At 37.8% G+C, this 13261-nt stretch overlaps 1 protein-coding gene across 1 annotated transcript; it reads right to left on the bottom strand.

Moving 5' to 3' along the window:
- Nucleotides 1-10673: 10673 nt before the first annotated feature.
- LOC109428409 (protein C19orf12 homolog) lies at nucleotides 10674-12520 on the bottom strand. The gene is made up of 3 exons (XM_029854741.2): nucleotides 12478-12520; nucleotides 11372-11459; nucleotides 10674-11313 (listed from the first exon to the last, which is right to left on the bottom strand). The coding sequence occupies exon 3, from the start codon at nucleotides 11281-11283 to the stop codon at nucleotides 10861-10863; it is 423 nt and encodes a 140-aa protein (XP_029710601.1). The 5' UTR covers nucleotides 11284-11313; nucleotides 11372-11459; nucleotides 12478-12520; the 3' UTR covers nucleotides 10674-10860.
- Nucleotides 12521-13261: the final 741 nt, after the last annotated feature.

Below are 13261 nucleotides of genomic sequence, written 5' to 3'. Positions count from 1 at the left end.
TCCATGCAAACATTTCAGGCCAAACATGTCTAAAGGTCCTATCTGCAGAAGAGAGGTTCTCTTTGGTTTCCCTCTCTTTCGTTAATATCTCATGGCTAGTTTCCACTTCGTACGTACTGTGTAAAAAGATAGGACAAGTAATGGTCAAGTAATGATTCCACTTCAAAATTACTTGTGCAGTTCGCAGATGGCAAGTAATGAAAAAAGTGTAACACTCGTAACGCCTCCCGTGCAAATCAAATGGAGCTGTCACTTTTCCTTGCGGAAAAATTGTCCGCGCTATTATTCCGTTAGGAAAAGTAACGTTTCTCCCCATACTGGATCAGTTGTCAAAATTACTTGCGGAAAAAGGTGGAATTTTACTTGAGCGCTCTACTTGGCAACACGAAACTTAGCTTCAGCTGTTTATTTGTATTATGATTGTCTCTTTGCATTGAACGATGGTCAAAACAATCGTCTTTTAATTTGTACTGTAAAAGTAGTTGAAAAGTGTACCATTACAATGCAATAATTGAAAGAGAAAGTGAACAAAGAGAGCCTCTCAAATACAGATAGGACCTATTGAAATGTTTTGCCTGATTTCTAAAGTTAATCTTAGAGGAATTTTTGTAGAAGTCTTTGAACTAACTCCTGATAAATCGTAAAAGATATCCCCGAAGGCAAGGTAAGTATTTACCTTACCCGAAGGTCCCGCAGAAACCCTTCAAGGAATATCTGCTTGGAAAGAAATACTTGATGAAATAGTTGGAATACGTTGATTGCACTATTTTTTTTTTATACGAGAGCTAAACTAATCGACAAACTATTGTTATTACGATTTTGACGTGACATGTGCTCAGCTCCTAACTTTGAGACCCCTGAATTTCAGCTGCTACCTTAACCCTTTGAAGCCGGATTTTTTCCAAGCGTTATTATGCAGTTTTTTCTACGTTTTTCTGTAGTTTTGGTGGTTAATAGCATAGAAACGGTAGAATATTATGCAGAATATTTTTTTCTGGATATCCTAGGTCATTCAAACTATTCTTGAGTTTAGATCCTTAAGTCTATGGGTGTAACGGTAACTTCTTTTACTATACAAAGCTACGATTTGTAATCTATCATGTCCAAAAAGTCTTTTTAAAGTTACAGTGGGTTTTTTTTATCAGCTAAGCTTCATAACAGAAAGGAAGCCTAAAAATATATAACATATATATATATACTAGAGTGGGTCATCGTTTATATGGAAAAGTGAAAAATTCAATGGTATCCCATCAGATCAAAGCTTTTTTGATCCCATTTCAGGACCCAAATAAGTGTGCAAAATTTGGGCACGATCGGTTATGTCTATTTTTGCGCATCGCGTTTGAAGTTTGTATGAGATTTTACATGGGAAAACACACTTTTTTGCATTTCTCTCACAACAAGCTCAAATTTTTCCAAAACCATATAACCGATAAAGGGAAAACATAGGCTAGAGTGTCCTGAAAAACTTTGTCGAAGACCGCGAAGTGATCTGATGCTTATGAAAAAAGTTATAGCGTTGACATTGCTTGGCGAAACATCATGATTTTGTTGTTATTGTTATTCTTTTACATGTTAAAACATAAACACATGCATGCGGTTCGTTGGTTATAACTATTTTTACAAGCATCGGATCGCTTTGCGGTCTTCAACAAAGTTCTTCAGAGCATCATAGGCTATCATTTTACAGTATCAGTTAAAAAGTTTCAGACAAAATTTTTCAACTTATGGCTAAAATGCAAAAAAGTATGTTTTCCCATACAAAATCCCATACAAATTTCAATTGCAATGCGCAAAGTGTAGACGCAACCGATCGAGCTCAAATTTTGCACAGATACTCAGGACCCGAAACGGAACCAAAAAAGCTTTGATCTGAGAAAACGGTTTCGATGACCCACACTAATATATACAGGGTGTCAGGTTCCTGAGTGCAAACTTTTTAAAGGGTGAAAGAGGACCATAAATGGTGAAAAAATTGTTCTACGCATATGGTCAAATCTCAACCGTTACGTAGTTATTGAACTCCCCATGTTTTGGCTCTTATTGCGTTAACTGGCTATAACTTGAAAATGGTCAAACTTATCGCAGTTTTTTTTACCCTTATTCCAAAGAATATTGAATTTTTTATCAAATGGCATCTTTGAATCAATTGGTTTAGTTAAATAACTAAGTTTTCTAGAGCAAAATAGCTAAAAATAATGTGTTTTAATTTGTTTATGTCAATTATCTTTGAAAAATGCGTAATAATTTAAAACTCTGTCTTTGGCAAAGTTGTGGCCCCTGTTCCACTCTACAATTCGTTCTTTGACATCAAACTTCTAACTCCTATCGTTTCCTTGAAATTTTAATTTATGTGCAGCACAGTGCGCAAAAAAGTGCTTACCATGACGATTGCAAATTTATGATCTGAAATGCGACGTTTAAATCGAAATTGCAAGAAAACGATAAGAGATGGAAGTGTGATGTCAGAGAACGAATTCTAGAGTGGAACAGGGGCCACAACTTTGCCAAAGAAAGAATTTTAAATTATTACGCATTTTTCAAAGATAATTGACAAAAACAAATTAAAACACACTATTTTTAAGCTTTTTGCTCTAGAAAACTTAGTTATTTAACTAAACCAATCGGTGCAAAGATGCCATTTGATAGAAAATTGAACAATCTTTCGAATAAGGGTAAAAAAACTGCGATAAGTTTGACCATTAAAAGTTATAGCCAGTTAAGGCAATAAGAGTCAAAAACATGGGGACTTCAATAACTACGTAACAGTTGAGATTTGACCATATGCGTAGAACAATTTTTCCACCATTTATGGTCCTCTATCACCCTTTAAAAAGTTTGCACTCAGGAACCTAACACCCTGTATATATATATATATATATATATATATATATATATATATATATATATATATATATATATATATATATATATATATATATATATATATATATATATATATATACAGGGTGTTAGGTTCGTGAGTGCAAACTTTTTGAAGGGTGATAGAGGACCATAAATGGTGAAAATTTTGTTCTACGCATATGCTCAAATCTCAACCGTTACGTAGTTATTGAACTTCCCATGTTTTTTACTCTTATAGCCTTAACTGGCTTTAACTTAAAAATGGTCAAACTTATCGCAATTTTTTAACCCTTATTCGAAAGATTATTGAATTTTCTATCATATGGCATCTTTGAATCGATTGGTCTAGTTAATTAACTAAGTTTTCTAGAGCAAAATAGCTAAAAATAGTGCGTTTTAATTTGTTTTTGTCACTTATCTTTGAAACATGCGTAATAAATTCAAATTCTTTGTTTGGCAAAGTTGTGGCCCCTGTTCAACTCTACAATTCGTTCTTTGACACCAAACTTCTAGCTCTTATCGTTTTCTTGCAATTTCGATTTAAATGTGCGGCACAGTGAGCAAAAACGTGCTTACCTTGACAGTTGCGAATTTTTGACCTGAAATGCGATGTTTAAATCAAAATTGCAAGAAAACGATAAGAGATAGACGTTTGATGTCAAAGAACGAGTTGTAGAGTTGAACAGGGGCCACAACTTTGCCAAGCAAAGAATTTGAATTTATTACGCATGTTTCAAAGATAATTGACAAAAACAAATTAAAACACACTATTTTGAGCTAGTTTGCTCTAGAAAACTTAGTTATTTAACTAAACCAATCGATTCAAAGATGCCATTTGATAGAAATTTCAATAATCTTTCGAATAAGGGTAAAAAAACTGCGATAAGTCTGACCATTTTCAAGTTATAGCCAGTTAAGGCAATGAGAGTAAAAAACATGGAAAGCTCAATAACTACGTAACGGTTGAGATTTGACCATATGCGTAGAACAATTTTTTTCACCATTTATGGTCCTCTATCACCCTTTAAAAAGTTTGCACTCAGGAACCTAACACCCTGTATATATATATATATAATATATGGTTCCTCTAACTGCTTTGGTAAGTACAGTGGATTATGGATTATGTAACGCTGTTTAACGTAGTGGAAAAAGCTACATATTATCACAAGTGTAGGCCTGAAGCTATGGTCGCAGGAATAGTCTTTTTGATCTGGAATATCTCAAAACTATCTTGAAATAACACATAATATGCCAGGGGGATTACAGATTACAGTCTAAAGTTCATTGTGAGAATAACTACTGTTACTATCAAGAGCTAAACATCAGGATAGTTTGGACGACCCTCAATGTCCTAAAGGTTCCTAATAATATATAGTAGACTTCAGGTTAATCCAGTCGCCGCGATTGATTATGAAACGTTACTCAGTATGTCAGACATAGCTGATGTTACGAGTGTAGACCTGAAGTTCGGAACTCAAAGATAGTTGGGCTGACCTGGAATATCCCTGTAGTGTCTCTAAATGACATTTGAGATTTCAAAAGCTTCACGGATCTCAGCAGATTATGCTATGCTATTATTTATGGTGAAAACACATAAAGTTTTTCTTGTAGATTTGAAGGACTTCATTATAGAACAATTTGGACGACCCTGAATGTCCCAAAGGTTTATAATAAGCTAGTAAACTTCAGATTGCTCCAGTAACTGCGGTTGATTATGCAACGTTACTCAGTGTAACAGATATGGTTACTGTTACGAGTGTAGACCTGAAGTTCTGAACTCCAAGGTAGTTTGGCTGACCTGGAATATCCCTATAAATGACATTGTAGATGGATCCCGGTCGGTTATGCAATGCTATTATTTGTGGTTAAATGAATACATATAGGGTGGGGCGGGGCAAGATGGGTCGCGGGGCAAGATGGGTCAGTGCCATTTTCGGACGCATTACTCATGTTTTGATTATGTAAATAATTTTGTTAGATGACCAGCATGAATACACTAAAGTTTGGGGCATTGATTGAAAAATTATTCACTTTCATTGGAAATAAAAAATAAAATGGTTTTTAGCCATTTTTCTTATGCGATACATCCCATATAATCTCCATATAAACGGCCGCGGGGCAGGATGGGTCACCTTCAATTTTGAACGTATTTTTGGAGCATTCAAAAGCTATTTATTTTTTATTACAAGACTATCTCATAACTGACTTCAATCAAGCGGAATGAACGCTTAAAATTATAACATAAAATTATGATAATTTTTTAGTGAAAACATCGATTTTCAAGTCGCCTGAGGACCACTCGAATCGTAAAGTTTTTTATGTTCCAAATAAATTTATAAAATGTTTACTAGTAGCTCTTGTTTACTCAGTATGGATATGGAGCATATATGAATGCGGAACAAATCTTATATTTTGACGTTTTTCGTTGAGAAAATGTGAACTACCTAAAAGGTGACCCATCTTGCCCCGCCCTTTTTTCACGGCGCAAAATCGATCACTTTTTAAAACTGCTTGTTTAACATCATATTTTGTATTTATTGATCTTTTTATCGACTTTTAGCATAGCTAACTAATGTATTGAAGAGTAGCGGACGAATACAAACCAATACGATTTGTATTTACAAAGTTATGGTGATGCATCCTTAGGTGACCCATCTTGCCCCGCCCCACCCTAAACGTAACCCACATCCAAGTTTAGCTTTTAGAACAACTGGTATGCCAATTTTTTCGGTTTTCCAAATTTCATGGTGTTCAAGATGTTCTAGGTTATTAATGAAGTCCTAAATAGGTACAAATATTCACATTTTTCCCTAATAGAGGACTTAATTAGCAACAACTTTGCCGGGAACAGTATTCTGTTTATCGAATGGGTGAAGTTTTACAGCCGTTTCTTTGTTGGGGTCATATATGACCCCCCCGGCTCCAAAGGGTTAAGCCATAGACAAACAGACGTAACACCTAGAAGAATTTTCGTGAAAATCCATCGCCCACTTCACACTACTATCACCTGGTGGAAATGCTTCACGAAACATTGTGTTGTGCAATATCGTTAACAGAAGGCGCTAGTGTGAAACGTCAAACGCAAAGAAAAACGATGCGCGCGCCTCTGGTAGTGAAAGCCACAACTATGAAGATTTAAAATGATCGTTAAAAGCGTGATCGATGGAAATTTCGCAAGTGTTACGTCTAAGCTATGTCAACAGCTATGTTTGGTCCTGTGGTTAGGATATCAGGGACATTTTCATAATGCTCATGAATTTTACTTCCATTTCGGTACTGAATTTCGTAAAATTACATTTTGATTTCTAGCACATTTTTTTCTTGTATGTTAGGGCCTCTGTATAGGTACAAAAGATCAATCATCGAATAGATCAAAACTACTGGAATAAAGTGTGCATATTTACAATTATTAATCATAGGACTTCAAATTAGTCATCTGTGTGCCCATTCTACAATCTCTTGATAATCTCGAAGGGGCCCCTACATACCTATCAGCAGATCTGCAAGTATTGAACTTATACTCGCTATTTAAAGAACTTTATTCAAACTAGTGCTAGAAACCTTCTCTGATTTGGAGACTTCATGAATTCGGGGGCCCGGTGCGGACCGCACCTCCGCACCCCCTTGTAACATCACTGTTATCCAATACGGAAGATCGCAAGTCGGTAACAGGTTTCCTGTTTAAAGTTTACGGCTCAACAGTGTCCTGCGCAAGTCGAAAGCAACCAAAAGTCTCCATGTCTTCAAACGAGGCCGAATATGTTGCGCAAGCTGTAGCCGTATCCAAAGAAATCTGGTTGGGCGGAATTTTGGAAGACCTCGTCAACTGCAAGAAAGCGACTGATACTGTGCCAATCTACGAGGATAACCGAGGCTACATTGGACTGGCTAAGAATGTAGAATCAAAGCGTATCAAGCATCTCGACATTAAACATCATTTCATATGGGACTACCCTATCGGTCCCTGCCATGCGTAGTCACCGACAACCGAGCTCTAACTAAGAAATAGCTGTCTGACACGATGTTGGGACACTTGAAGTTCTAGTATCCATGACATTCGAAAAGTGGCGGCCATCTACCAGCTCGTGCTCGATTTGGTTTCAAACTTCGCCGTTTGGGTGTCTCCAAGACTTCCTGGCGTGCAAAGTAGGTTCTACTAATGGCCATCGCCCTGGCACCATCAAATTTGACTAATCAAAGGCTGTTGTCGTTTCGTTAGTGACGGAGTGAAGGCTTGACCGGAAGAAGTCCCTTCTTCCGATCTGAGCGTTAGAGCCAACAACGACAATCTCAACGTCGTGTTTTGTTGTTTGTTAGCAAGACTTGTCGATTACGCTGTGCACTATTGGGCAAATCTGGCTGAGACATCAATTTATGTGAATCGATTCGAATCGGATCAGAAGAATCGATTCACCGATATAATCAAATGCTTTGAATCGATGTTTTCACATCGATTCGATATTATAAAATATTACAAAACTATAAAATTGATTCGTTTGCTGCGTTTAGCTCAAGTTCATGGTATGTTTTATTTGTCTAAATAAATTCAATATCAAAATTTCCTATAGTACTGATATAAATTCCCGCTGACTGCTGAGAGGAATTCTCCCAGAATCGTTAGAGAGACTCTCTAGAATTCTGAAAGGAGTTTCTCTAGAATTATAAGAGAGATTTGTTCAGATTGCTGAAAATGATTACACCAGAATCCTGAGCAACATTATCTAGAAAAGAAAGCAAGAGTCTTCCGGCATCTTGGTAGGAATTCACTCTGAATTCTATTTAGGATTTTCCTAGAATTCTGAAATAGATTACTCCATATCTATGAGACGGATTGATTCAGAGTTCCAAGAGGAATTCTCCCAGAATCATGCGTTAGATTATCTCAGAATCCTAAGAGAATATTTCCCTTGGGGTTCTCCCAAAATGTTCCAGAAGCTTGAGATTGAGATGGATTATCCCAGGGTCCTAAGATGAATTCTCCCACAATCTAGAGAGGAATACCAAGAGCAGTTCTTCCAAATTCTTGAGATACATTCATCTAGAATGCTGAGAGAGATTCTCAAAACAAATCGGAATTCTAAGTAGAATTCCCCAAGAAACTTTAAAGAAATGACGCAAAACCCTAAAAATTATTACTCCAGAATCCTAAGAAAGGTTCCTTCGGGCGGGATTGCCAAAGAAACCTGAGATATAATCTCACTGAATTCTGGGAGATAGGATTCCCCCAGAATTCTGATAAAAATTCCTCCAGAATTCCCCTAGAATGCTGAGAATAATTCTGCCAAAATCCCGAAAGGTATTCTCCAGAATTCTACGAGTGATTCCCCTAGAATCCTAAGGAGGATCATATGAGTGGTTCTCCCAGATCCTTAATAGAAATATATCTAGAAACCTAAGAAATATTTTTCCAAAAATTTAATAAGGATTCTCCTTGGAAGGGATTACGAAAACTTCTAGACTGGACTTCCCCAGCATCTTGAGATGGATTCCCTGGAATTCTGAGAGGTATTCCCACATAAAACAGAAAAATTACCGCAGATTCCTGAAAGATATTCCCCCAGAATCTTTAAAAGGACTCCACTGAACTCCTGAAAGGGATTGTCCCAGAACTCTGAGAGTGATTCCTCTAGAATACTTTAAATTATTACACCAGAATCTCAAGAGAATCTTCCCATAGTCTTGTCAGGGATTTTCCCCGATCACTAAAAGTAACTCTCCCAGAATCCTGAAGCGAATTTCTGGGAACAACTGCTCCAGAATACAGAATATAGGATTCTACTCGGATTCTCGAAGAGTGCTGAGAAGGATTTATTGCGAGCCCTAAGCAGAATCACAAATTTCTCCAGAGAATTCTGCCCAGAATCCCGAAATTAATAATTCTGAAAGAAAGTGCCCTAGAATCTTGAAAATATTGCCCTAGAGTCCCAAGGATTTCTCTAGAATCATGAGACAAATTTCCCAGAATCCTAACGAGGATTACTACAGAAAGCCAAATTTTCAGAGAATCTTGGGAAGAGTACCAGCAGAATACTTAGTGATATTCCCCCAGATTCTTAAAAGGATCTAACGCAGAACCCTGAGAAGGATACCACTAGAATCCGGTGTGGAATTCCTCCAGAATCCTAAGAAATATTCCCCTAGAATTCTGAGAGGTACATATTTTGCCACAATTCTGAGAATGCTGAGTATGATTCTCCAAGAAGTCTGAGAGGAGTTCCTGAGAATGCTGAGAAAGATTTCCTCAGAGTTCTGAGTGGGATCCTAAGTGAGGGTTTTGCAGAATCCTTAGAGGAATCAATCCAGATCATCCAGAAATTTCTTAGAATCCTTAAAGGGATTTCACCCTTGGTAGGGAACCCCGGCAGGAAATACCCCAACATTCAGAAATCAATTTTCTTAGAATTCAGAGATTCCCTAGAGTTTTGATAGGTATTCCCATATAATACTGCTGAAAAAAAATCCTCCAGAATGTTTAAAGGGACTCTTTCATAACTTCCTATAAAATTTTGGGGAGATTCCTTCAAAATGCTGAAAATTATCACACTAGCACCCTGAGAGACCTTATTTTAGAAATTACTCTAGAAAGACTCTTCCAATAGAAATTCTATTAAGGATTTCCCTAGAATCCTGGGAGAGATTACTCCAGTTTTCTGAGATGGATTCTCTCAGAAACTTTAATAGAAATTCTTCTAGAATCCTGAGGGATTTTCTCAGATTCCTGAAATGGATTCTCCCTGAATCCTGTAACGGATTGCCTCAGAATCCTAAGAAAAGTTTTTTCTCGGAATTCTCCCCGAATGCTCCCCGGATATCCTCAGAACTCCCTGGCGGATTCTTCAAGAATTCTCCTAGAATCCTAGAATCTTCCTAGAATTCTCCTAGAATCCTAGAATCTTCCTAGAATTCTCCTAGAATCCTGAGAACAATTCTGCAGTATAGAAAGACATACCATTACAATCCTGAAAGACATTGTTCCAGAACCCTGCGAGGGATCCTCCACATTATTAAGAGAAATTCATCTAGAATCTTGAGAAGGATGCGCTAGGACCCTGAAAGGGACTCTCCTAGACCATAAGGAGGATTCTTTTAGAATCCTGAGAAAGATTCAGTTAGACTCCTGAGATGGATTGCTCAAGAAACCTGAGATATACAGGTATGCCTCGATTTAGTGGACCCTAGATTATATAGACCCTTAATTTTATGTACATTTTTACTGGTTAAATTAGGTTGAATTCTACTGTGCATTCTAAAAAAAAGCAATTGAGGGGCCCAGAATCAAAGGGGTGTAAGTGACCATTTTGTCGATTTTGAGCTGAGCATATCATAAAATTCTTCAGATTTCAAGTTTTCAGGAGCTTTTTTAAGATTGTTTCTACAATGATTAGAAAAATTACAATAAATCAGAGAAAATTGGGTTGATTTTGAAGCTCCATACATTTTGTATGGGATGAAAAATTGGTCAAAAACTTTAAACCGCATTTACTCGAAAGTGAGTGTTTGTCACTTACACCCCTTTGCTTCTAACCCCCTCAATTTAATATTTTTGAATCGAAAGAAAAATCGAATGTAAAAAATCGATTCGGTCGATTTCATGAGGCTTAAAAATCGATTAATCGGAACAAAAACATCGATGTTGCGACCATCGATTAAAAATTGCCCAACGTCACTGTGTACTACAAACGAAAATGCCTCGAACTGTGCTTCAGAGAGGCAGGGCTTCCCAAGCTACCTAAAAAAAACAACAAATCCAAGACTTAGTGTGATATATGCTGACCGGCGTTCTCAAACTATTGAATCAAATCGCAAAATTGTACAGAAAGTGTTTTTTTTTCTAAAACCTATCCATTCGAACCGTTTTATTCGTTATAAAATAGTCCACACCACATGCATCCATCCGTCGTTATTTGGTTTATAACAATTGAAAAATATCCTATCACAAATAAATTTTACCTTAGTTGCACCACTAGAGAATCACCCCCGTCCTGGCCGCCGTCGTCAATCGACGATCTGCATTCGCATCTCGTTGGTAATGAACGAGGCCACCGTACTGAGCACCGCTCGCTGAGCGGCCGCATTGCCCATCAGCAGGGGCAACAACATCGCCACGTCGGTTGGATGAAACTCGGACAGTGCGGCCACCAGATGGTCCTTCAGTTTCTCCCGCTCCCGGTCGGACATTTCCTGCATGATGATGTGACTGACCGGGCGGAACCGACCGCGGCTCATGTACCCGGCACTGATGGCTCCGATCGTACCGCCGACGGCCAACCCTACGGGACCAGCGACCAGGCCTCCGACGAAGCAACTGGCACCGCATACCGCCGCCCCCTTGGCGCTGCTCTTCAGCGTCACCCGCATACCTTCCTTATCCGTGAGGGTTCCGACGGCCTCCATCAGCTCGCGAGTATTAATAGGCATGTTTTTTTTTGTGTGTGGAGATGTCTTGAGCTTAGTAGAGAAATACACGGATGAGTAATTAATGATGAATTGCATCAGAATCACATACCTTCTAGAATGATTCGGCGAGAGTCGATATAGTGCTTAGAATGACGGCAATCTCATGGCCACTGTTTGCAAAATGATGTTTTACCACTCTTTCGATGATAGAGAACACCACAATGGATTTGAATTGGTCCGTTATCAGTAGATAAGACGCGATACGGATAAGGAATAGGGTAGGTAATCAAAATTTGAACCAAATTGCTGCTTTCTGAAGCAGTGCAAATTTTAAGTGATTTTTTCTCCCAGATGGAAATAGTTTACTACGCAAAATCGTATGTACATGAAAGCCACGGGTATAAGCTTTCTGTTAAATGGTAAATAGTTTGTATTTGCACCGAATTTCATTGAAATATTTGATTTTTCATCAACAATGATTTTAATCTTAATTTGAACCATCGTAATCATAATTTGAACCAATTTTAATCTTAATTTGAACTACTGGCGGCAGCAGCTCGAGCAACTCACAAAACAGCCAATTCCATGCTAAACAATGAAAAATCACATGAATCTGCTAATTCTCATACCTATTTTTCATTAGGCAGTGGAATCTCAACTCAGAATGTTCGAAATTCTTTAGGAATTTGGAAACTAAATTTGGATTTTTTCATCCCCCAAGAGTAAACAAAGCCACCACTAGCGCAATCTACAGGCCAACACTACAAGCTCACCCCCGTTTACTAGTTCAAATTTAGATTACAAATGGTTCAACTTAAGATAACATTCTCCAAGTAAGAATCACTTAAATTTGATAATTTTATGACAAATAATGCGAAATATTATTGGGTTGGTCGATTCTACGATAAATAAGCTTTCATTTGACGTGTTCACATATTGCGTTTGATGAAATGCATGGGCTGTACGAGTGCACCGAAAATGTGCTTTCTCTGGGGGAAATGGGTGAAATCACAGTGATTTTTCAATTGCCTGTTTTCCATGACAAAAACGCCTTTTTCAATGCTTTTAAAGTCCATGTTATCAGGTTATATTACGGAAAGCTGTTTAACATCTTTTTCGGGACAATATTTGCCTGAAAAGTACGTCGTTTTAATGAATTTTGAAATGGTTCAAATTAAGATTACAATTTAACTAGTTCAAAGTTTGATTTCTTACCCTACGCAGCGAATTTTGCTGAAGGTTCAAAAGAAACGCGCTGACTAAAGTCCTGCATGCGCAGCACTGCGCAAAGCAAAATGCAATGAAAATATTACGAATTTGGTGCACAGAAGAGAATGTCAAAAATATCGAATTTAACCCCAGTGGGGTTTTCATCAAGCATTTGAACTAGAAAATGATTTCTGGATCGACATGGGAAAATGGCGAAACACAAGCATTAAACTTCTAACACAGACAAACAGACGTAACACTCTGATAATTCCCATCGTACACCGATTTATCGGTCTTTTTCAAAATATGATACTGCCCACCCGTGACGCTCGCATCGGTTTTATTCGAGTTTGACGTTTGCTCACTACCGCCACCTAGTTGATGGTCGGCCAAACTTAGTCCTTTTAGCATTGGGCAAATATGTTTCCGTGACTATGATTTGAATCGAAAAATGTTCGAAGTGTTACGTCTGTTTGTCTGTGCTTCTAAGATAATAATAAAAATAAGAAAATGAAAAGCCGAAATATGTCGGAAATATGAACTTCTGCACGAAATTGTGTAAGTAGGCCTTACTCTCACAGGAAATGTGACATTTGAGCGAAGTGGCACCGTTCATACGTCAAATTTTTTCGTTGAAGTGAGCAGGCCAGCATAAATGGATCACTAAAATAACTAAAACGGCCGCTATGAAATGAACAGATAGCGCCACCGTAACCTTGTGTGTTTGACGTTACTCAACAGCTGTCACTGTGTAGTTGTTTTGATGCGGTGAGTAGTGGAAAAGTTGGCT

Source organism: Aedes albopictus, chromosome 1 (assembly GCF_035046485.1).
Source record: "Aedes albopictus strain Foshan chromosome 1, AalbF5, whole genome shotgun sequence".
Lineage (NCBI taxonomy): Eukaryota > Metazoa > Arthropoda > Insecta > Diptera > Culicidae > Aedes > Aedes albopictus.
The sequence above is the reverse complement of the archived record's forward strand: the minus strand, read 5'-3'. Positions and strand labels throughout refer to the sequence as shown.